The sequence below is a fragment of the Lycorma delicatula genome, chromosome 9, assembly GCF_047948215.1.
Source record: "Lycorma delicatula isolate Av1 chromosome 9, ASM4794821v1, whole genome shotgun sequence".
In the NCBI taxonomy this organism is placed as follows: Eukaryota; Metazoa; Arthropoda; class Insecta; order Hemiptera; family Fulgoridae; genus Lycorma; species Lycorma delicatula.
The window spans coordinates 43,845,791-43,871,418 of NC_134463.1; the positions used below are offsets into that span (position 1 = coordinate 43,845,791).

General features: G+C 27.9%; 2 protein-coding genes across 4 annotated transcripts in view; one reads left to right on the forward strand and one right to left on the reverse strand.

Annotated features, from left to right (window-relative positions):
• aralar1 (calcium-binding mitochondrial carrier protein aralar1) overlaps positions 1-9,304 on the reverse strand; it is a 162,121-nt gene extending 152,817 nt beyond the window's left edge. Inside the window, exons 1-2 of the mRNA XM_075376035.1 lie at positions 9,262-9,304; positions 9,046-9,114 (exon numbers count right to left, since the gene is read on the reverse strand). Coding sequence (XP_075232150.1) covers positions 9,046-9,114 — 69 coding nt within the window. The 5' untranslated portion in view covers positions 9,262-9,304. The remainder of the gene's footprint in view (positions 1-9,045; positions 9,115-9,261) is intronic.
• Positions 9,305-9,661: 357 nt separating this feature from the next.
• BORCS5 (BLOC-1 related complex subunit 5) lies at positions 9,662-24,535 on the forward strand. 3 transcript variants are annotated; one of them, XR_012757657.1, is made up of 5 exons: positions 9,662-10,104; positions 13,948-14,168; positions 16,813-17,001; positions 20,400-21,102; positions 23,417-24,535. XR_012757657.1 is itself a non-coding variant. In XM_075375071.1 (4 exons), the coding sequence occupies exons 1-4, from the start codon at positions 9,888-9,890 to the stop codon at positions 20,613-20,615; spliced, it is 843 nt and encodes a 280-aa protein (XP_075231186.1). In that variant the 5' UTR covers positions 9,662-9,887; the 3' UTR covers positions 20,616-23,192. The 3 variants fall into 3 exon arrangements, 1 of the variants encoding a protein (XP_075231186.1); XR_012757656.1 differs by lacking the exon at positions 23,417-24,535 and adding an exon at positions 22,321-23,192; XM_075375071.1 differs by lacking the exon at positions 23,417-24,535 and having other exon boundaries at positions 20,400-23,192.
• Positions 24,536-25,628: the final 1,093 nt, after the last annotated feature.

The following is a 25,628-nucleotide window of genomic DNA, read 5'->3' on the forward strand; positions in this document are numbered from 1 at the left end:
TTCCGCAGGGGGAGGTCCGCCCTCGACACTGTGGCAGCGGTGTGCGAAACGGCTGCGAGCTGCAATGAAATGCATTTAACTGCACTTCTCACATCGCCATAATGCAGGCCTTAGAGAATCATGGAGTGCCTTCATATCTGCGAAGAATAATTCGATCCTCCTAATGGGGCGCAGGTTTATGTGTCGGTTACATGGAGGAACAGTTCTGGGACTTCATAGGGGAATGCCCAAAGGGTCGGTCTTTGGACCGACTCTCTGGAATTTGCCTTACGATGGATGATGTCTTCCAAATTTCCCTCCTGCCGGATTAATAATTGTGGGATATGCCGATGACCTCGCCTTGGTCATCAAGGCGAGAGATCACTGACAAAATATGGGATGCATACACAGCAATTAAAGAGGCAAAGAAGCAACTGACTCTGAAAGTTGTTTTGGAGAATAGAAGAATAGTGTCGAGGCCGGCAGCACCTCGGCATATGGATATACATTAGGATAAAATTTGAAATACCAGTTTTAGAGGCGGCTAAAAAATCTGGGAGGACTGCAAGACTGATTGCCAGCCTCCTCACAAATAGTGGCGGACCGACCCTGCATCAGAGAGGTTACTTGCGATAGTGACATACGCCACATTGCTTTACGAGGCTAAGCTATGGGTCGGAGTAACTAAGTATGCAAAATATCATGGTAAGCTAGAGGCGATCCAAGACGATGTTGTTTACAAGTCACAGCTGCGTATAGAACCATCTCTAAGGAGGCGGCTGAAGTTTTTGTGGGTGCAATGCTGATTGACTTAGTTATATCGCAGAGCAGGAGACTGGGAGCAAAGGCCTTTACCACATGGAGACAGGAAGAGCATATCCTCCCAAGTAGAAGAATTAATGGAGGTCTGGCAGGGGCAGTGGGGCTGAGGTACTAAAGGTCGGTGGACCTACCGCCTCATTAGGACATCAGGAGTTGATGTAGGAGGACCCATGGCTCACTGGGATACAGCTTAACGCAATTTTTGGCAGGCCATGGTGGTTATAGGGCATATCTGTACAAATATGCCCTGGACCAGACAGATCGCTGCCCTGACTGCGACAAGGAAGAGACTCCCTTTCATGTATAGTTCTGCTGGCCACGTTTTGATGAAGAACACGGGGAGATGTTAGACACATTGGGTTTGAAAGATATATTCCGCCCAGAGGATACACAATATATAATGGTGAAGGGTGGTGAAGAAAGAAGAATGGTCAAAACCTACATTAAGAAGGTAATGGATAGATTACATGCATTCGAGGAGACCTCCAGAGAACAAGATGTCGGAGGGTACCGGGCGGACAGGACCACGGCAGGTGCTTAGAGGGACCCCGAGCATGTGGGGGTTGTCTCTGTGCAATGAGGCTGTGAGCACTCTGCATACCAGCATCTAATAGTGTGATACTCCCCTCTTTTAGATGCAATGCTCTCCATAAGCGGTTCCAGAAAAGGAAAGGAAAAAAGTCTAGAAACTTATATTCTCAGCAACCTGGAATATTCAAATAAGAAACTGCACACTAAGGATATAAAACTCATAAATAACTACTCAAAAGAAATCATTTTGTGAAGTTTAACCTGAGGAAAAGTAAAACTGTATAAGAAAGAAATAGAAAATAGTCATTAGAAAAATTTCAATCCACAAAGTAATTTTGAAAATTGTACATAATTACCTTGTAGCTGTTCAGTTCAGAGTGTCATTGAAAAGACCCAAATTTTATTAATATTAATTAATACTAATCTTTTATTGAGTTTTCTTTTAATCTGCGATTTGTTTAATTTCCTTTCTATTCAAGGTTATTTGAATCATGTAAATTGATACTGTCAGATACTATCTATAACTAAATAAGATCAGTTAATCTGGTATGCAGAAATAAAAGTAAATATTGTCTTTGAACCTAAAATGTGATCAACAAAACAACTTCCAATAGATCCAAATCTAAATTTTAAAAAAATTCACTCTAAAAAATAAGAAAATTCTGTTTAATTCAAATAATAAATGTGAATTAACAATTACAACAAAAAATATCAAACAATAGACTACAATGAAAATGAAATAAATGATTCAACTAAAACATAAAGACTCATGCATTTAAACATAATTATTAAGTATTTAAATCAATTTACTACAGATAAGAAATACAGAACAGATTTAACATAATGAATGAATCTACCATTAGAATGATCCTACAACTACAGTAAAGACATGCTGGATGTTCAATGTTATATTTGCACAATGCAATAATACAGAACTGAGAGTCAGATTTTAAGATACATGTACAATTGTAAATTATATCTAACTACATGTAAAACTGTTATTTTTTTTTTTTACAGAATACCTTACGCTCACCACCAAAAACTGGACTTATGAAATTGAAGTTCAACATATCTATTACAAAAAAAAAAGATGAGTAAAATAATAAACATAATTTTTTAAAGAAAAAAATAAAAATAAAATGAAACAAAAAAATAAATCATTAAAAAGTAAAGAAATAATAAGAAAACAAAAATATATTCCTTTCATTACTTGAAACTTGCAGAACCCATAATTATTAGTTCTACATTAATAAATTTCTATAGCTACAATTATTTCTATAAAATAATCACTATAAAAAAAAATAATAATAATTACTACGAGTTGCTAGTACAAATAACTTTCAAATAATTATTTTCTATGGAGTTTTTCAAATAATACATTTTGCTGCACTACATACTTGTAAATTATACTGAACATATCATCAATCCATATCACTTTTAAACAGCTAATTGAAAACTATTATAATGATAACTATCAACTACTATAAGTAAATCGTTTTGAAAAGTGTGCTTCTATAGAACAATCACCAATAAGATTTTTGGTTTAAAAGTTCAATAGCAACATAGTACAAATTAAACGAGTTGTGCAAATCTTTACAAGTGCATTGAAAAGTTTAAAAATGGCCAAATAACTTTTACCAACAACCAAAACAAGGGGAACACAATGAACTTTAATTTATTCACGCAGAGTTTCTAAAAAATTAACATAAGTAGTGGAATAGATTACTTAACTTAAATTATTTTACAGTACAATTGGCAAAAGTAGAAAACAGGTCCAAAGGTAGCTTACGGACACAAACCAGACATATTTCATGTTCATATGAAACTGAAGCAATGGTATTTGAAAAGATAAATTTTTAGATCAAATAGTGCCTTAAAATGAGAACTGTTTCCATCATTATGGATTAACATTCAAGCAGTAAAACAGGGCAGCAGAACATCCCTGTTCTTCAAAAATTCAAGATCCAAACATCAGTCAGTAAACTGATAATAATGATGTGATTTACTATGCTAAATGTCCAATTTTCTGGTTTTTTTTTTCAAAATACTATCTACAACCAACACAACACATATGCTTGAAAAAATAAAGCTAGTAATATTGAAAAAAGATGAATTTTACAGAGAAAAGGCTTTTTTTAATAATGCTCATCTGCAATACAAAAAAATTTAAACTTGAAACAGACAAAAAATAATGTTAGAGGAGCTGTTACGAGGAGGTCCAACTAATAGTCTAAAAAAGGACCTTGCTCTTTCTTAGATTTCTTTTTGTTCTGGGCCCCCAAGAGGTGACACGAAGTCACATTTTGCAGTAGCAAAAAAGTAATAACAGGTGTAAAGAAACTTGGATCAGGATTTAAGATAACGATTATTTTGGGGGAACAAAACAAGTGTAGCGAGGTATATTATAATAACTTGTTTATATTAAATACAGAAAAGTTATTAAACATGCGATAAATGAAATTAAAACAAAAATGTGGATATATATAGGACAGTTATGCATCATAGATGACTCAATAAGGTCACATACACCTGTGTTACACAAAGAATGGACAAATCCAGAAAACCCCCATTAAGGTATATGAATTGCAGTATTCATATCATGTAATGAGAGGCAAAAGACATAAACAAATGGAGTTGATCGATCAAAAAATATTGAAGGCAGGAAAGGTAGCAATTAAAGACACACTTATCCTAGCTTCATATCTTGAGAAGGTGGAGTCAATGTAATTCCATGAAATTGTTCAGGATTGTGGCATCTAAAGACTAAATAGCTGTGATGACAGCTAACCTTCTCAGAGAAGATGGCACTTTTTTTATTTAAATAAGCCTCATAAATATAGATTTAAATTGTAAAATAAATATTAAGTTATCTCTTTTTTGGAACAGAACAAAAAAAAACCCATTACAATAAATTCACTTAAATTTTCAATCCTACACTTCAATCCTACATTGTGTAACAACTACTATATTGCATATACAACTAGTTAAACTAGTTATCTATACTACTAGTTAACTTAGTTGTATCATATATACAACTAATATATGGACGGTTATACTTTATAAATACAATTAAATTATATCAACTACAACAAATTCAAAATAGCAATAGAACTTAGAATACTTAGGTCAAAGACAGATAGAACTGAGTTATCAAAGATATATAACTTAGACAACATTAATAACTAGCCAACAATAAAACATATGTGTATATGTTTTTAGACACTGAATATGATAGCATTGAATTAGCTAAATTTTTATGGTAAAGAAAAGCTTGTTCCTTGATATTAATAGCGCTTTGGAAATGAAAGAAGATTTAGAATAATAAAATAGGCCATATAGATCTTGACTACTCACTAGCGTGCTGACTAAGTCTCATTCCTCTTCTCCTTGCAGGACAGTCTGCTGATGCAAAATATTGTATAACTTATTTTTAATTTATGATGATTAATAAAGAAAATCACTAAACGGATTTCAAAAACAACAAATTTATTTGCAGCTTTATCAAATGTAAAAATATTCATAGCAGCAGTAAGTATACTGTTAGGTTATAACATTTTTCTTAATTTAATAGTAATAATATTTAGTAATTATTTATAAATCCAGGGTTGTACATCCTGTGTATTATGTTTTATTAGGAAAATAATTGAAAAATATATAAACAAAGTGCGCATACAAGAGTGGAAGGTAACAAAGTAAAATCGATCACATAAAATGTTTTTCAGTATGCAAACTAATACTGTATTAGGGCAAAATCATGGAAAAATATAAAAATCTGAATTAATGGAAAAACTAATTAATTTAACCAAATAATGCACTTATCCCTGTTTATATTTTATATTCAAAATTCAGTGTTTTTAACACTTTTTAAAATATTTTTATAGATTTTAAAAATCTAAAAGATATTGTCCTCTCTATGAATAAAATTACTTCATAAATTTTTGAAAGTTCATTTCAAAAATTATAAGTATTCTTTAAACATTTTTCAACAAATACCGTTCTTAATAACATCTAAGACTTTTTCTCCACTCTCTTATATGGTAAGTCATGAGTACCTTTACATTTAGTACATTTTTACAATGGCTGATCACAAATCCCTTTTGACAACATAGGACATCAACACCATTGAATTATATTGTATTTTGCTTTTTTATTCGTTATCAATAATACTGCCTTACGTAATAGCTTTTACATGGTCCTTTATCCAGGGGCTAATCATGTTATTAGACATTTTTCTCTGCAGAATTAGAAGAAAATAGGCAAGATAAATACATACTGAACAAAACAAGACCCTGATATCCAAACAAATGTGGACAGCAAGTTTTGATGGAAAGTGAACGAGAGATTTATAAGATTATCAGTTTGCATGAGATCAGTATGCACAAGATTATCTTTCCAAATATACTCACAAAAATACCACTCTTAATTAGTATTCACTGAATGGTATCAGTATATTTATTGAAGTTAATAACAGTAATATACTGTCAATTGATCAGTGTTAATAAACCCATTTGTGTTTGTAAAGCATCACATTAAACTTTTTATCATACGTGTAAGTTTATTAATTATTTACCCATTTGGCTCAGTTCAACAGGTGTATACTGATTACTTATAATTTTTTTTATTAATTTTATTGTTAAAAAAAGTAGCAGGTAACTGAAGCAAGAAAATAAATTTTAATTTTAAATTCATCTACAATAAATTTAACATGCAAAATTTTAAATGTTTTAAATAATTTGATGAAGCTACTAAAAGAAAAGCAGTTCTTACTTTTTATATGTCTGAAAAGTCAAGAAATGAACATTTCAGTAGACAAAAATAATCTGATGAAAATTCCATATCAATTTAAATTTTAAGTGATAGAAATCCAAAAGAAACAGGTAATTTCTGGTAGAAGAGCAATGTAAACCACACAAACCTTGCATTTCCAAGACAAATTATAATGTTTAGAGAATGCTAATGAATTGCTTAAACTAATCAAACAGAAACCATTCTTACAGTAAAAGTAAGTCACTAGTGAAAGAACTTGAACTAGTTTTCCTTTATTCAAAGGGCAAAATTATACTATTATGTAATTTCATTCGTTATCACATTAAAAAAAAATCAAACTGAAAAAACAATGATTGACACAATATATACATATATCTTGGAAATTTAAGTTTATATTGACATTCATTTTGAAAACAAAACAGAATTGCTGCACAAAAAAATTAATTACCAATTGCTAGAAGAAAAGTGTGTTAATGGTTGATGGGTATGATAATATTCATTTTTCTAGTGTTCATTTCCCAATTGTATAATTTAAATAATGGTAATTAGTAGTTCAAAGCTCACCACCAGTTGATAATTTTTTTTTTTATGAATAAGTTCACTTGAAACTAGCACATATTAACATACTATAAGTTTTATAGCTTACAAAAAAATACAAAATCTACATACCCAGGACCTAACAGATGAAATGAGCTATGGCATATTTTTTTTTTATACCATTTGTACAAAACAACATGCAAGTAATAAAGCTTAAATTGAAAGGAAACTAAAAGCGTTACAACCTAATGGAATGATCAAAATCAAAATAAAGGAATATTTATGATTAAGAATTTATTTAAAGTACAAGGTTTTTAGAAAAACCTTGGAAAACCAATTTTTCATTTCATACAATAAGTTCCACAATATATACTCAATTGGCAAATTCTAAAAGCAATAAGGAATGTATAAAAATAATGCAAACACTAAAGAATTATATCGTAAAGTAAAATCTAACAGACAAATGCATTCCAAAAATGGGATCACTGCCTGACATTTATAATTACTACACCAATAATTAAACAAGGCCAATAACATTTTTTTACATTTTACATAACTGTTACTGAAGAGAAATTGAATTTTTTCCTTTACATGTACAAATCAATTTACATATTAAACAAACAGCACAACAATGTTTTAATTAGATAATATAAATGATCCTTCCTGAAAATGTAATCTTAATAAATAAAAATATAACTAAAAACTGAAAAACAAACAGTTAAAGATTTACTAAAAAAATTTACTGCAAAAATAATGTGTAGTTTTATAAAATCTAATTTATTTAGTCTTCATATGAAAACTAGGCAGATTAAAAAAATTATTTCTCCTTCATCAGCTGAAGCAAATTATTAATTTAAAACTAATATGGTTTCTTTCATATAATAGCTATATAAAATACTAGACACTCAATTATAATGACTGGCCTATAGTAAAAATTATACTTTATCACTAGACAGCTAATTAATACTGTTGCCTTAGGATAATGTGAGGAAAAAATAGCTAGCTGTATTTGCATCCAGGTTCAAGTTTTAATGTACAAAACAATATGTTCAAGGTCTCATTTACAAAATGTTCAAATGTTATTAAATGTTTCATATAAAAATTTCAATTAACACAGGCACATAACATGAGCAATTATTATTAAAACTAAGTTGTGTAAAGATGACTTTCTATTTTATAAGGGATTAGTTACAATGACAGAATCTACCACTACTTTTTTTAAATTATAAAATAGATACGTGAAGGAAGAGATCAGAAAATCACAGGATTCACTTCAGGTATTAAAGTAAATGCATTCTTTATGAATTTAAATGTTCACCTCTCAAAAAGATCTGGCAATAGTGCATTCCATTCCATCACATCCCTCATAAAATATTTAATTTAAAAAAAATAATAATTGTAATAAAAAACCTGCACATCAAAATATCATTTAAATATGTATTTCTCATGTAGCAGATATATTCATCTATCAAAATTTATGAAACGGAAACAAAGGAAAATTTAGAACATGGTTGTGACAAGCACCTTAGATAGTAGACACCCAGTACATTTTTTTTTGCTGAAATTCTAAATGTTGTGTCCAATTAAAGGGACCTGACATTCTGATGTGCAACAGCATGAAAGAAAGAACAGTATAAAATGAAGAATGCAATTCTACATTCTTGAGTTTGACTGTCATGAAATATGATTTTAAAATTGACTCTGGCATTGTAAAATTTTCTTAGTTCGCGAAAAATCGCTTAGTTTTGGCAACAAAAAAAAAAATTAATAATAAATGTCTTTAAAATAACTGTGCTAAAAACTTGGTCTCAGGATTCTCATACTAAAAATTTATAACCTTTACTCAAAAGCTGTATAAAACCACAAATAATTTTACAGTACTATTAATGAATGTCACCGAAAAAGATGAATACTAGAAATGTATATAAAAGTATTTTGAATAGAAATGTAATAATAGCATTTTTAAGGGAAATATTGAGTTACTTTTAAATAATGAATAAAAAATAAAAATTTTAAATGGAATTACTGTAAAATAAATCACAACACTATGTGTATTTCACAATTCTGTTAAAGCAAAACCAGTAACGGACTTAAATTCTGACTTAATGATCAAAAACACCGGCTTGTTAACGATATTAGTAATCTTATTATGTAAACCATATGGGAGTTTAATATATCAATAAATATATTAAAAATAATTAAATAACCTACGTAAAAAATGACAATTACACTTATTAATAAGAATTATACATCAACAAATAATAAATCAGCTAAATTTATTAATCAAACAAGATATTGGCTCGGATTCAATTTAATCATAAAAATTGCAAAGGTCTACGATAGATAGACAATTAGAAAAAATAAGTAGCTTCTTACAATTAAACAAAATACGTTTGCAGTGTCAATTACCTCAAGACAAGAAGCTTTGAGAAACAGCAAATTGGTTAAGGGCTCGTTAACCATTCCTGGAGTGGGCATCTGAAAACGAAATCTAATTGTAGTTTAATAACACTCTTGGCTTCACGTCTTTACATAAAACTTATATTAAAATTAACTCATAGTTTTAATAAACAACACACAGCAATTATAATTAAGTTAATTTAAGTTTAAACTAGACAAATTAACCTGATTTTGTACGGTTATGTCAACACAGGAAACCACAGAGAACTGAGACAGACTCACAAAACAGTTATACCACTTAGAAAAAATAAATTATTGTTTTCTTTTGATAACTTAAAATATTTTACAAATTCGCGAATCACTTACAGAAAAGTTAAATATCGATGAATGTAATTAATTTATAGTTTATACATTGTAGACTAATCAAATGACATGCGATAACTAAGTCGCTAGTGAGTAAATATCTGATTGCTCATGTTTATAAATGTGTTCAAATAAATAGTAAAATGGATAGAAATATAAAAAATATGTTTTTATTTCCTTTGTTTTAAGGGCACTTTGTTTCAAAATGAGTGTATAGAAACCCTTTGATAACATGAAACAGCTGACGCAAATCTAATAGACGTATATTTTATACTGTTAGTTTGACAACAAATTCATATTTTTATGCGATCGTAATGCTAAGTTTGAGATAATATAGACGTTGGCTTTTTTCTTTTAGTACTCTTTTCATTTTTCTTTTTTGTTATTAACGTTAAGTATGGTTATGTGTTTCAAAGCAATACGTTCTAACTATATTTAAAACGAATGAAGTTAAAAATTAGTATCTTTTAGTAAGTAAAAGCCGAAGTATGGGATCGGAACAGAGTACTCAAAATACTGATTCTGCTCAAGGTAGAACGTCCAGGACCGGGCAGCTTCGTCGAGGAAAATCTGTACCTGAACAGAAAAGATCAGATGCAGAAACTGTAGATGCTTCTCGTCCGGGAAGTATTTCGCCGGGACCAAGTATATGTTCAGATTCTGATTTACCTTATATTTCATACACAGTTAATAGACCAATTGGAGGTATGTCAATATGAAATATTTGACACTATCATACAGAATATTTTAATAAAATTAATTTAATTTCTAAATGTTTGGAATCGTACTTCCAGAAGAGCATCAGAATAATCGCTTCCTTCCAGTCTGGTTTTGGAGTTAACATTTATTTTTTTAAATTTATTAATTCTTTGTAAACTCCTACGATCATTTGCTATTAATAAATGCCTGCAACACATAAATAGATAGAAAACCCAATTATTATTTGTTATAAGTACTATATTTGGACTGTTGTTTTAGTTAGTAAAAAAGTATTTTTACATAAAACGTGTAATATATATAATTTATTTTAATATTGACCTATCCATGAAAGCTGTGTTTGTGACATATGTGCTATGGATAACATTCTCATGTTAATATTGTTATGATTAGTCCCGACAAGGATCAGGTATTTTTTTCACCAGTTTTTATTTTTCCTTGTTAGTATCAAGATTAATATATATTTTTTTATAATTGAAAACCAACTTGAACAACTCAAGTACAGAATTGCAAAATAAATTAAATTATTTTTTATTCCAGGATTTTGCATCATCAGTTGTATATAAAAGATGTATCTATACAAAATTACATATCAAAACAAAATATATATTTATATATGTTAATTTTGATAATGATATTGTATGTGTACTTTAAATGTGTGGACATTCAGTTTCATATAACTGTTACTTTTTAGTCTATGTACTTCTTGGTTGTTGTGTTTAATAGTGATTGCTTTGTTAATATGTTATGAAAATGCTGAATCCATTTGTTTTGTTACCTTTGGAATATCATATGTTTTCCTGATAAGATCTTTATAATTTTTTTTTTTTTAATTATTTTGTTAACTTGATGCTATTCAACATTACATTTTTGTTAATTCTTTTTACTTCATGTGAACTGATTATATTACCACATGTATGTATATTTTGTAATATGAACACAGTCACAGACAAAGAATTTGGAGTAATAAAAAAGTACAAATTATATACATATTTTGTATGTATTGTATTTTATGTGTATAATCATATAAAGTTTGCATACAAGACTCAACATTTTTAAAAGAGAAGGTTTGGGTGATGATTTCAATATACCCAAGATAACATTGGAAGAGAAGTACACAGTGACAACCTGCAACCCAGAAGCAAATTAATTTAGCAAGTGATGTGATCACATCATGCAATGCATGTGGTGATTGCACTAAATACTACATCAGACAGACTGGATACACATTCACCTAAAGATACATAGAACATTCATAGCAGTCATTGCCAAAAAATAATTTTATTCTTAAAAAATTACAATATCCACCTCTACCAAATTAGACATCTGTTTTTGATTTAACTCAATTAAATACTTCAACTTACAAGAAAGAACTATTATGCTTTCTATGACATTTTTAATAAATTATCTAACCATTTTAAAAAAATGTTCCACCAATTTATTTAAATACATTTAAAAGATTTTTATTTATCAAAACAGTTACTCTTGTCAGACTAAAAAAAAGCTTAAATTTTCTTCACATCAACAAATGTGTACACATGCGCCCACGCGCGCGCGCGCGCGCACACACACACACACACACACACACACACACACACACACACATATATATATATATATATATATATATATATATATATATATATATATATGTATGTGTTTGTATTCTAATTTCATTAAAATATTAAATTTGTTCTTAAAATATAAATTTTATTGGAAAAATACAAAATGGGAGACAAGAGGGAAAATTGCACTGTCCCAACATTTGGGTGGATCAAGGGACACTATGATAAAACACACAGTTATGCTCTTCTGATCACAGCAGATCACAGAATATACAATTTATTATAAAAAAAAAAAAAAAATAGTGTTTAAAATTCATATTAATTATTTAAAATAAAAACACAAGAAATAATGTTAAGATAAATACATTAAGTAATCACAAAGTAAATCTGAAGTCAGAAACACTTTATTTGAACACGTGTGTGTGTGTTTTCAAATAAATTTCATTGCTTCATTTCAAATTTCGTAATAAGACTGAAATAAAGTAGGTTACAAAAATTATGCAATCTGACAATTTTGTGCCTATTTTCATTTCTTTCACTAGTTTAATAATAATTTCTATTAGATATAAATTTTTATTGAAAAAGCAAAATTTCAGACAGAGGCAAAATAAAGCAATATAGGAGCCATTTGTCTACATGAATTCTTTTGTTCAATTTAGTGTCTTGAGTCAGTACCTTATGTTCGATCACTTTCCAGGATATTCTGTGTTATAAGATAATATATTCTTCATATGTTGTGTTTGTGCAGTGATAAATTTCATATGATTTAAGTTTGTTGTGATGTTGGTTTTTGTATGCTATTTATAAAATTTGCTTGTTGTGGTTAATGTGTACGTATGTGTATCATATTTCTTGTGATAATTTTCTAAAATCGATTCTCATGTATAATGCTTATATGTGTTTGTTATATCTTTGTGTAAATGTGCCAGTTTGCACTAATTGTTGCATTGTACAGATTGGATGAAAATCCATCCACAGATAAAAAGAACACATATGAGCATTACACTGAACAGCAGAATCAAATTTTGCAAATCATATCACACAAATGTGGAACATATTCAGACATTTGCACAAAGTAAAAATTTTACTAGTAGCACATATAATGAAGATTTCACACTTTAACAATATAAAATTTATCAACTTACAGAATTTTATAAAAATAGCATATTTTAAATAAAAAAACAAAACATAGTTGGAATATATTCATTTAAATAATAAAAATGTTTTCTAACTTTAGTATAAACACCATTATCAAAAAAAAAAAGCTAATTAACTGTGAAAGATCCTTTGGAAGAAGTGGTTCCATTATTTTGAAAGCGAGTCATTTAATGTTCAGTAATTTTGAAGTGTTATCACATCTTTCCCAAGTTGTTCAACAAACATTATACCGAATATCAATACAAATTAGAAACAAAAGAAATCTTTTTTTGTTTTTTATAATAAGCAATTACTGAAAAATATTTTTTTTTAAGTAAAAAAATCATTTAAGAATATCAAATTAAAGTGACTTGCTTTCAGGTTCCTTTATCAGAGAGTTCTATAAACATTTTATTTTTATAGGAGATATCACTAAAAATACTAAAAAAATTTGGAAAATTTTATTTCATTCAATGAAATCGGAAAGTAAATCTAAAATTAATTCTCAAAACTTACTTCCATATAGTTATAAAAATTACAAAATAAAAATAGTAGTGTTTATGTTTTTTATAGTTGGAGAAGATAATGATTTTTAAACCCAGGTACTAGCGTTTAAGTATCATTTTTTCTAAATCTCTCTGGCACAGACGTAGGATTTCTTGTTTCCTTGTGGAATGGGTTCAATCCCCAGTCAGGCTTAACAGTTTTTTCATGTCACAAAATTAATTTTTCTTCATTATTAATGAAAAAATTTGCTAACTATAATTGAGCATCAGCCTGTTGTTATTTAAGTGAATAAATAACTACTATGTTATAAGTGATTCCATGGAAGATTATCCTACTAACTGCTATTTAGTTATGAGTGATCTTGTGATTAAACATTTTTATAGTTTACAATGGACATGTAATTGTCCAACAAATAAAATAACATCATAGTATGTAATATTTCTCCCATAAGTAAGAGAATTAATTATTAACACTTATTACATACACTTACTCTACATTACTAATATTAGATAAAATTTTTTTAATAATAATGAATCTTTTAAATTTTAATAAAGTTAAGATGCCTTATTATTTTATATCTTGGTATGTTATCATTGTTTTACTTTGTTATTTTATTTTGTAGATTCTCCAAAACCATCAAAACAAACTAGTCATTTAACAAGAGGTAAATCACTAGGAACTGCAAGTAGTTTGTTGTCTTCACCTGGAGGTAAAAGATCTCTTCTTAGAAAGCAGTCGTCAAGTAGAATACAGTCAAGTACAGGACACAATATTGTAGTAGTTAATAAACCTACTACCCCTCAGGATTCTTCTGATAAAGATGCTGATATTCTCAAATTACAGGTATAAATGTGTTTGTTATTTCTAATAAATGTACAATTATAAAACAAAGTATTAATTAACCCTATTTCAATAGTAACATTTTCATTGTGGCTTACACAATCAATCTAATGAATTTTTTTCTTGATGATTTCATCACACAAGTTTCAAAGCTTGACCATGAGCTATGAAAATGGAATTTTGTAGCCCGTGAAAGGTGCTGGGATAATTATTCCTGGACCTCCAGATTTAAGGCCAAGATGCTAACACTCCACTACAGAGATCGGTGTTACTGTTTTTATATAGATATATGTAATTACTGATATAATTAAGTAATAATCATACTGATATGCATTTATATATAGAATTATTAGCTATTTGTTTTACATTTTTAGCTGCAATAATGGTAATTATTATTTCTACTTAAAAATAAAATAAAGTGGAAATTTTTCAGTAAATTAAGTTTACGAATTAATTTTATCAAACTTTTTATTAAGAATTTAGCTTTCTTAGTGTTTTGGGTTATTTATTACTCACAGTCTAATAGGTTGATTTCTGTGGTGGAGTGGTAGCATCGCAGCGTTTCATCCGGAGTTCCCAGGTTCAAATCCCAGTTAGGCTTGGCATTTTTCATATTCTTAAAATTATCATCTGGACTAATGACCAATTGACTAATTGAGCCTATAATACATATAAAACTCAAAACAAAAAAATAAAAATAGTCTTACTGTCCCCATTCTCTGAATTCCATCATGACTTTCATGTACAATTTATCGCAGATATTGCAAAAATATAAAAAACGCATAGATCACCCATAAATATACCTCATGTGTTATTTGATGAACCTGTAGTGCAACAAGTAGCAAATTGCTTTGTTGAAGAATTTGGACTCTTTTGATGGGGAGCGGGCAAAGATGCCACCAAACTTTGCTATAACAACTTAATTAGTTCCTAATTAGCAGTCATAAAATAATAAAACAAACTCCTAGCATTATATAGTTATATTGTAGCATGATAATCATCCTCCAATGAATTTTTTTTTATGCAAAATAGAATTCTTTTATAGAGTTAGTATATCCACTTCTTTCTTCTTTATAACCTGACCTTTTTTTATTATTATATTTACATTTTAATGTGACATTGTTTGGCTATTTCATTTACTTTAGTATTTAATTTTCTTAGTTTTAAAATTTTGTGTTTTTCTTCTATTTATCTTCCTTGGAAACAAAAACGTTTATTTTCTCGTTTCTGCCATTATATTACTAAAAATCTTACTTAATACACACATAAAGTTAGATTAATGTCCTTATTATATTGTTAATTTATTCAACAGAAGTTTATAATGACAACAAATGTAAAATAATGTACACGTCGATCTCCATGGTGGAAGGTAGCATCTCAGCTTATCATCCGAAGGTCCCAGGTTTGAATCCCAGTTAAGCATGACATTTTTCATTCACTACAAAATTCCATTTCCATAACCACGCACAAGCTTCAAGCTTATGTGACAATATCATCAAAAAAAAATAAATACATTTATTTATATTTAAATAGTAACTACACTAGATATTGCAGATCCAAGGAAACAAAAATCAACTAAAATGTTGATGCTCACATAAGAAAGTAGATATTTCTTAAAAAACCCAATTAATATCTGCATTACTAACTACATACACATGACATAAAACGACTTTTTTGTTTAAAATGTTTATTTCGATATAAAATACGAGTGAAATACTCATATTTAAAGCAGCATTGAAATGCAAACATGTTGAGTCAGGAAGAAGGAGAACCATTTATTTTAAATTAAGATTGATAATAAGGATCAAATGTGCTATTTTAAGGACACTTAACTAGTATTTAAATAGTTAAGTACTAAATATTCACTTAGGAAACATCCAAATACATGGAGTAGTTCGTACCAGTAGATGCAGAAGTAAAATTATTCCTTTTCTTTCCCTGTGACCTTTCACTTACTTGTAAATTAAGAGGATTGTTATAACAAGCTGTCATAAATCAGGAGGCTACTGTACATTAAGAAATATAAACGTTTTAAAATTGGACTAAAGTTTAATGTTCTCCAAAAATTTTGATATATTGCCAGTTTTGATCTTCAAGATTTTTACCAACATCAAACAAAAATCTAACAGCTTATATTTGTATCCTTAAAATCTGTCATGGCTTTTTTTAAAGAGTTTTTTAATATAATTTTGTGTTTTTAATAGGAATATCCATAGGAAAAATTAATTAGAAATTAAAGAGTTAATAAGACAGGAAAAAATACCTTGTGGTCAGAACATTATATAATTTAAACCTAAGAATAGAGTATTAGTTGGATAATTTAGTACATGACTTAAAGGAGAAAAATTAATTTCATATTAGAGCATTTACCTTTATGATGAGAGCTCTTTATATTGATGAGAAGGGAGAAAAAAATTACTTTTAGTGTGCGATGTAGTCGCAAAGTATTTCATGTTTGCTGGAAAGATGTCCTAAATGAGGTGTTTGATAAAATGAGAAAATTATATTAATAACAACACACACAAATTTAAAATTTTATTCTTGCATTCATCTTAATATGCATAAAACATTTTATATTTCAAAAAACAAGTTTAAAATTTTTCTTATTTATTTTTTTTTTATAATTTGAAATATTTTCTATTTTTAGAGTGTGCCGATGTTTTTACCTATCATGCGTGGTACACTTAATTTAACTGATGTTAGAGATCCAGAAGTACTTGAACGATTGGACCAGAGTGCTGTTTATAAATTATGTTTACGTTATCAAAATCATTTGAATCATTGTGCAACCGTTGTCGCAGATGAACAGAATGTAGTTTGCCAAAAAATGAGGGAGGTATGTTTAACAAAAAGATTACAAATTAAAATGTAATTAGTAATTAAAAAATTGATTTTTTTCTGTTCTGCACAGCATGGTAAGCTGCATAGTTTACTTTTAATAATTCCAAAACTTTATGAATGAATATTTCAAGAAGAAGCTTGGAAAATAAAAGTATATTTAGCTAAGACCAAATGTTAGTGAATGAATTTACATTCTTCAACCGGTTTCTATAGATTAGCTTAGTTAGGCATTTATATAGTTTTTATTTGATCAGATATTTTGATTGTTGATCAATGATGTCAAAAGTTGTTGCCTTAAAAAGATTTTAAGTCGTCCATAATGAATGGAAAAAATATATTTTTAGATTTTGTTGAGAATTTTCAGGATTAAGCTTTTTCATCAGCTCCTATATACTAAATTTTTTTTGCAAACAAGAACGCTAAAAATAACTACCTACAGAAACTAAGTATTTGTAATGTGTTAATTTTAAAATTAAGTTGCCCTATTCTTCAGAAATGATTGTATGAAAAGGTACCAATTCTTTCATCTCTTATAAATTAGGAACTGTAATTTCTTCCAAATCTAATTTACATTTTGTTCAAAATATGAACAAAAGTGTTGTTTGTTTTCACAAAAAATTCTCTTTTCCCCAAAAAAAATTGTTTAAAACATTAAACATGTGCATTCCTTTCATCAGTTAACATTTGGATATCTTTTAGTTAGACCTAACTTTTATTTTATTTTTTAGTTTCTTTTATTTTCAGCTAAATCAAACTTTGGTTTAACTTTTGAGTTTGGAGTTTTCACTTTTAACTAGGATTTTTTAAAACAAGTACTGTACAGTTTTTAGTAACATTTGATTTTATAACAAATATAAATTTTCATTTTATTACAGTTTCATAAATACAAATAAGCACAATATTTGTGAATTAGTTTTTTTATCACTTGTCATATTTTCTTTTACTTATGTTAACTGTTTGATGATTTTTTAATTGTAAATATTTATTCCTCAGTATCTGCTGTTCATAATGTTTAAGAATTGATAGCCATCTAGTTTTGGATTTTAATAAAATTATTTTTTATAAATGAATTTTATATATAATATTTTTAATACATCTTAAAATGTTTATTTTTACATTCACCTTACTGCTTTTCAATTCTGTATGCATGCACATGAGCACTTTTATAAGAATTCCTATTTCATATGAGCATACTCAGTTAAAGTTAAAAATCATGAACTTTAAATTGCAGAATGGTATCAATTATCTTATGTCATTCATTTTATTATACTGATTAAATCTACTGTTAAGATTACTTTTACTTATGGGGATTGTAACTAATGATTAGGTTGTTTATGTAAATAAATTATTAGGTTGATTTCTATATAATTTCTCAGATTCAGTTATAACCACCAAATTTTAGTTATTCATTTATTACATTTTCATTATTAATTTTTATTATTTATAATATTTCACAAATATGAAATTTAAATTTGTTATTATTAACTAATGTTGTTGTTATACCTTCCAATTTAGAGAGAGAATGTTTAATATGATCCATGTAATTAGACTTCATGTATATGTACAAGGTATGGTATGTTCAAGAAATTACCGAACTTTATTTTTTTAATATTTATATTAATTTTACAGATTATATTGGTCCTTATCTCCTTCAAAGTACTCCCCTCCCGTATTCACACACTTTTCCCAGTAGTGATTCCACTTTGCAAAGCAGCTCTGTATAGCTTCATTTGAAATGGTCTTTAAGGTCCATGACGAATTTACTTTAATGTCATCAATAGTCTCAAAGCAACATCCTTCCATCACTTGATTTTTTAAATAAGAAAAGATCGCAAGGAAACAGGTCTGGCGAGTAGGGAGGCTGAGGGAGGACAGTCATCTGATTTTTGGCATAAAACTGACAAAGCTGAGTGTGTTGGCACATTGTCGTGGTGAAGGAACCATGAGTTATTTCAACACAGCTGTTGTCTCTTTTTGTGGTTTTTTTTCACGTAACCATTGTAAAATGCCTAGATAATACACATGGTTCACTGTTTCAACTTCAGCCAATAATTCAAAATGCACAATTCAATTAAAATCAAAAAAACAGAGAGCATTACTTTGACATTGGATTGAGACTGACATGCTTTCTTGGGATGTGGAGATCCTTTGCCAATCCATTGTGATGATTCAACTTCTGTCTTAATGTCATACCCAAAAACCCAGCTTTCGTCACTCATTATGATCCTTTGCATGAATATTTTTTATCATCATCAGCTTGTTCAAGAAGTTGCCATCAAACGTCTACTCAATGTTCTTTCTGCTGTTCAATCATCAAACTAGGAACAAACTTTACTGCAACTCTATGCATGTTCAATTTTTCAGTCAAAATGTCATGACATGAGCCAATCAAGATGCTAACCTGTTCTGCAAGTTTTCTGTCAGTCAGTTGGCAATTTGCATGCACCAAATCATTCATTTTCTGAATGTAGGTGTCATCAGTTGAAGTCGAAGGCCTTCCTGGTCGAGGGTCATCTTCAATTGACTGACAACCACTTTTAAATTGTGAAAACCATTCCTAACACTGTACGACCCAGAGCATCAACTCCATAAGCTTGTTGCAAAAGTTCAAACATTTCTGTGAGAGTTTTCCCCAGTTTCATGCAAAATTTTACATTGTATTGTTGCTCTTGAAATTCATACGTTACAAAAATCGCTACTAACACAAACATGTTGCACTCAAATAACACAAAAACTAAACGAGATAACAATCCAAGAACATGTAGTTACAAAAGAGGTTATGTGGAACATAATGATGCCAGCCGCACATCATTAAATATCTCCGTTAATTATCTCCGCATAATTAAAAATATTCAGTTATTTTCTGAACAGACCTTATATATTTAATATTTTGCACAATATTTTTGTCCACTGTAAAAATAATAAGTTGATAAATATTTGCTTAGAGAAATTGTTTTATTTGTCGCCGACTAGTTCTATCCCATTCTTATAATATCTTCCTTTGCATTGCTTATGTTCTCAGAGTGAGATTGCACCATTGTTCTTGTATTATTTTGTTCACATATGTTATTTGTGTTCTACTTTGTTTTGGTTATATTCTGATGTGTTTGCACATGTGTGCATTTAAACATTTATACACAAGTATATATATATATATAAAATAGAAGTAAAATAATTTACCTAAATCAACTGAAGAAGATACTCTAAGAGATAGAAAGAAACTAATTTGTGAAAATAAATCATTTCAGTAATTAGTGTTTATTAATTAAAGTGGTAAAAGTTGAAGATTTAGTCTTCCCGTACATTTATAGATTCTTTACAAAATTATAAGTAATTTAAATGTTATTTAGCTTCATATATGTAAAATGATTATTTGTGCAAAATATTTTTCAGGTTGATCTGGAAACAAATCGTCTAGTCCAAGTAATGACAGAAAGACAAAAAATATTCACAAAATATACGGAAAAGTTAAATAAAGTTCATGAAATAACACATCAGTTAAATAAGTGTCATTTAGCTTTAAATCAGACATTAGAATTAATTGAAACACTAAATAATACATTGCCTGCAGATGAAAGGCTTGAACCTTTTGTTTGGACTACTGGTTAACTATACATAATATTTTTTCTTTACATTCTTTTGTTAGTAATAATAATCATTAATGTTGTACTGGTAATTTAAATGTTCGTGATATATTGTAATTTTTTTAAGCAGTTAAAAAAACAATGAGGTAAAAAAATTGACCTGTTAATAAATAAGTAGATAAACAACAAGAAAGTGTTATGTAAGTAAAAGCTATGTAATTTTTTTTATCAACAAAGTTAATGGATTATAATTCAATTTCTGTAAAAAAAGTGTTGCCAAAATTTCTGTAAAATTTTGGTAAACTCCTATCTCTGTTATTGAAATATGAGTTGAAGGGTGACATTTCTGCTAAATATTTTGTGGCATCAGTTGATGTGCAGTTTTTGTGTGAACCAGAAGAAAGAAAAACTGGCACTTATCCACACAAGTGATTTCTTCAGAGAGTTTGATGGGCACTACCAGCACTGCAACACATCTATAACTTGAGAAGGGTTCTATGTAGAGGGCTTATGTGAGTAAATTCATTTATCTTTAAATCAGTATTTTTATTTAATTTAGTTCGGGAACTTTTCAGACATACTGTGTATTTTCATCTGATGCTTTTCTAACGTATGGAAGTTTTTGCTTCTGAACATAAAAATATGACTCATCGGAAAACAAAGCATTTTTCTAGCCTTTTTTTCGATCCAGTTAGTATAGTATGTACTTTGGTCTACAAGAGTGATTGCATTTTTTTTGCATTACTGGTGTTAAAAGCTGCTTTTTAGCTGGCCGATGAGCTTTCCAACCAACTTCAAGAAGTCGCCATGTAACAGTTTTCATATCTAAATCTGTTCTTTTAGCTGCTAATTCTAAATTTAAGTCCATAGCAGATAATTTTGTATAAAGTTAACTTTTCCTCGCTAATACCGATCCTTTGTTGAGTAGTTTTTTCTTATTGCCACATTGCCTTTCCTTTGAAGTAAAAAGAAACCTTAGTTAGAAACCTAGTTTCTTTAAATTGTTTTAAAATAGCATACTCCTCAGTCCAACACCACACTCGGAAATTATTTTTTGTTGTGTCATACTAGTATGCTTAGAAAGAAAAACAATTTACAAATGTTTTCATGGAGTTATTTTCCTTATTTTATGTTCAAGACATACAGAACAAAAAAAAATATATATTTTAATAAAAAATGAAATATCTAATTCTAAAATTATTTTGTGAATTAAATTTTTTTGATGAAAAATTATAACTTACAATCTGGTGAAATTTCTGTTTTCACTTTCATAGTTCATCTGATATTGCCATTCATACATCCATATAGTAGATAGAAAATTTTTATTACAGTAGTTGCTGTAGTGTGCGTATTTATATTTGGGCCTATTACTGTAAAAATACACTGAAAATGCGTAATTTAGCATAATTATTTTTAAAAAAGGAGTTGGATTTTTAGTATTGAGTGCAAAGTTATACTAGTAAGATTTTTTTTTTAAATTGTCAAATATATAACTCATTTATGGAATTCAGAGTGACACTGTTTTAATAACTTTATGATATTACAGAAATTATTCTATAAACTAAGATTATCATTTATCTCTGGTATCATTTTTAGATGTCGTTATATTGTCATTCTTGAAAGAATGATTGTTATTCATTCTCATTACAGAATTATAAAAATATATAACTTCATTAATAGTAAATATATTTTTATTTATTTGTAATTCTAATTGATATTTTGTTGGACAGTATGTAACAGGCATTTCAGCTTTACATATTTGAAGACATTAAGAACATCATTAACTTCAATATTTGATAACAATGATGACTAAAAACATCTGTTAAAGATTATGGCAAAATTGAGAATTGGTTAAATATTATAATGCATTTTAAAATTGTACATCTTTACAATTACATCTTTTTAATACAGTTATTAATAAAAGCATAAATATTTATTAACCGGCTAAAAATGTTTATATACTGATGATATCTTTAACAGGAGAAACAGTTGCCTTTATTTTGATATAAATACTATTTTAATACAATTTATTTTGTATTTCAATCTCAATTCAGGTACGTACCATCCTTTAAAAAAAATACATATAAAAAAAACATATAAAATGTATCTCATTTTGCCAGCCTTTAAAACATAAATTTAGAAAGGCAATTTCTAATTTTAATTTTTTATATTAATTTAATTTTATTATATGAATTACATAATGTAATAAATTAAATCTGCTTTTTGTGATGTGTTTTGTGAAAAGTTTGTGGCCTTATTGAATTATATTGTATTCTTATAATATTAATTAATGTATTATATTCTAATATAAATTTAATTAATTGTTTTATTTATTAATTTTACCAATAGCCAAATTACTTATTTGTTGTTTATGTATACTATATAATAAAAAAAATTTATTCCCAACTTGCTTTAAAAATTCCTTTCTTCTTAATTTATAGTGTACCAAATTTTCATTATTCATGTATCAAAAGTATATTAAGAGAATGAAGCATAATTTGGTAAAATTAAAAGTTAAATTTCTAGAAGTTTTGAAAATTCTACAATTTCTTTGGTAATTATTAAATCTTATGTTTTTATTAAAATATACACGAAATAATGATAAACAGAGTCAATTTTACTAATTCCTATTTTGCATTTTCCTTTAAAAAAAATTATTAATTTTTAAGTTTCCTCAGAAACAAGAAATTTAGAAAAGAAAAAAAACATTTCATTTTGATTTCCTACTTATCTATTACAGAACTGATTCATATTTTTTTTTTTTTTTTTTTTTTTTTAATTAAAGTAGCATTAAAGTTTTTAATTTCAAATTTTATAATTTTTCAGGAATCTTTGCTCCTGAAAGAATTGCTACACTTTCACAATAACTAAAGAAACATAATTTAAACATTTAATTTTATGTTTATTTGTAATTAAAGATAATGTTAAGGAAGTCAGTTTTTTTATATTTTATTTCTGTTTTATGCAGTATTTTCATGTTTTTAATTAAATTTTACTGATAAATGAAAAACAATTATATGAGGAAGAAAATTATTACAATATAATTGTTTTATATTTAAAATGATACAATTATTTAAATACTTTGTAGAAATGTTGTTGATGCTTCCAAAATATTTTAAAATAATTATAAATGAAGATTGTAGTTCCCAATAGTAAGAAAATTAATATGCTTGAGTAAAAAATAAATAATCATAGCAGCAATAAAATAATACTGCCTTTTCTTTTATCTTTTAGTATTTTTAATTATGATGCTTCATTCAAAATAATTTTTAGTATCTTAGTTATTAACTTGAGACATAATGAGTTCCTTATTTCCCTTTTATTTTCTGAAATTTATCATTGAATCAAAATTTTTAAATACAGTAGAGTGACGGTTAGTAGTTGGGATGCACAAATAAATATTTTCTTTCTCTCTTTTTTAAGAATGCATGCTGTCATTTAGATTTATAATCATTAATTTATTTCTTCATTATTAAATTACTTTTATGAATTTTATCTTTATTAAATTGTTTTTTGTATTGTAATTTTATATACTGTATTCTACATTGAATAGATTTTGTTTTAATGAACAGTCAAGATATTTTTTCAATATTTTTTTTTTTATTGTTCGTTTACATAATATCTGGTAATTTATTTGTACAAATAAATTATTAATATCAGTGTTTCTTTTTTAAATGTGTTATTTATCTTTTTATTATTTTTTTAGTAATTATTTTCTACTTCATTGCACAAGTATAATAATAATTCTGAAAACAATTGAAAACAGAAACTGAAAACGTATAACTTATGAATGTAATTATTATTGATATTTTATAATCTACATTATGCATATTAATATACAGTATAAAATGCTTTAATGAATGTATATCATTCATATTAAGTAATGTATTTATTGTAATATACACATAATATCATAATAATAATATACAATACTGCTCTTTATAAAAAGTATTATATATTTTGCAATTTTATTTTGATATAAATCTATCTTAATTTCATACTCTAGTAATAATCAGATTTGATCAGATCTCTTGATTATGTACATAATGTATAAAATATTTTATTTTGTTGTAGTAGTGCCATAATATTTTGAAACTATTAAAATTCGTTTCTTGAGCAAAAATTAATACATACATATATATGTATATTTTATTTATTCTTTTTTTATTTGTAACCTGCCTATTAAACACACCAGTGGTTCTCTTCAGAATTGAGATAAGACCTGGTGTTTAGTCCATTAACAGAGATCATAAACTCCATTACACATAAAACAGCTCAAGAAGTAATCTTCTGGATTATTAAAGAATCTAAATTTAAATGTAATATGTGTGCCGATTATATTACAACTATATAGCACTGGTTAGTGCTTGCTTTACTTCCTGTTAGTCCACATAACTGAGTTGTGTCTGTGTCATTCTATGTGCATCTACAATTTTTGTTTTTTGACTTTGTAACATTCATTTTGAATTCTGCACTAAAATCTCTTCAGTAACAAGGTAATTAACTTCACTAGTACCTTGAAAGAAAAAATGAAAAATAACCCAAAAGAAATCGTTAAAAAAATTACAAAAAGGTGAAGTAGCACAAGTATTTATAAAGAACAGTTTGTGTATTTAAATGGAGAAACAGAAAAGATGTTTTCTATTTATCTCTTCTGAATTCGATGGAAAATTGATAGATGCTGGAAGGCCAGGCCTTCAAATCACACTATAGTGGAGGCATACACCAAGGGTAGTCACTGTTGAATATACTTCAATGATGCAATAAAGCAAATTATGTTATTTCTGGCAGAAAAGTGTATTCAGCATGATCTTCATGCTGTTGTGAAAATTCATCTCAACAGTCCAGTCCATGCATCACAGTTTATCCAGATTCTTGGCAAAACATGGAATTGAACAACTTCAGCATGATCCTAACTCATAAGACATGGCTCCCTGCTATTTTTTGCTCTTTCCTAAGCTTAAAATTCCACTCACAGGAAAGAGATCAAAAATGTTGTTATTCCTTAAAACTTCATTAGTTGAAAAAGGAAAGAGCA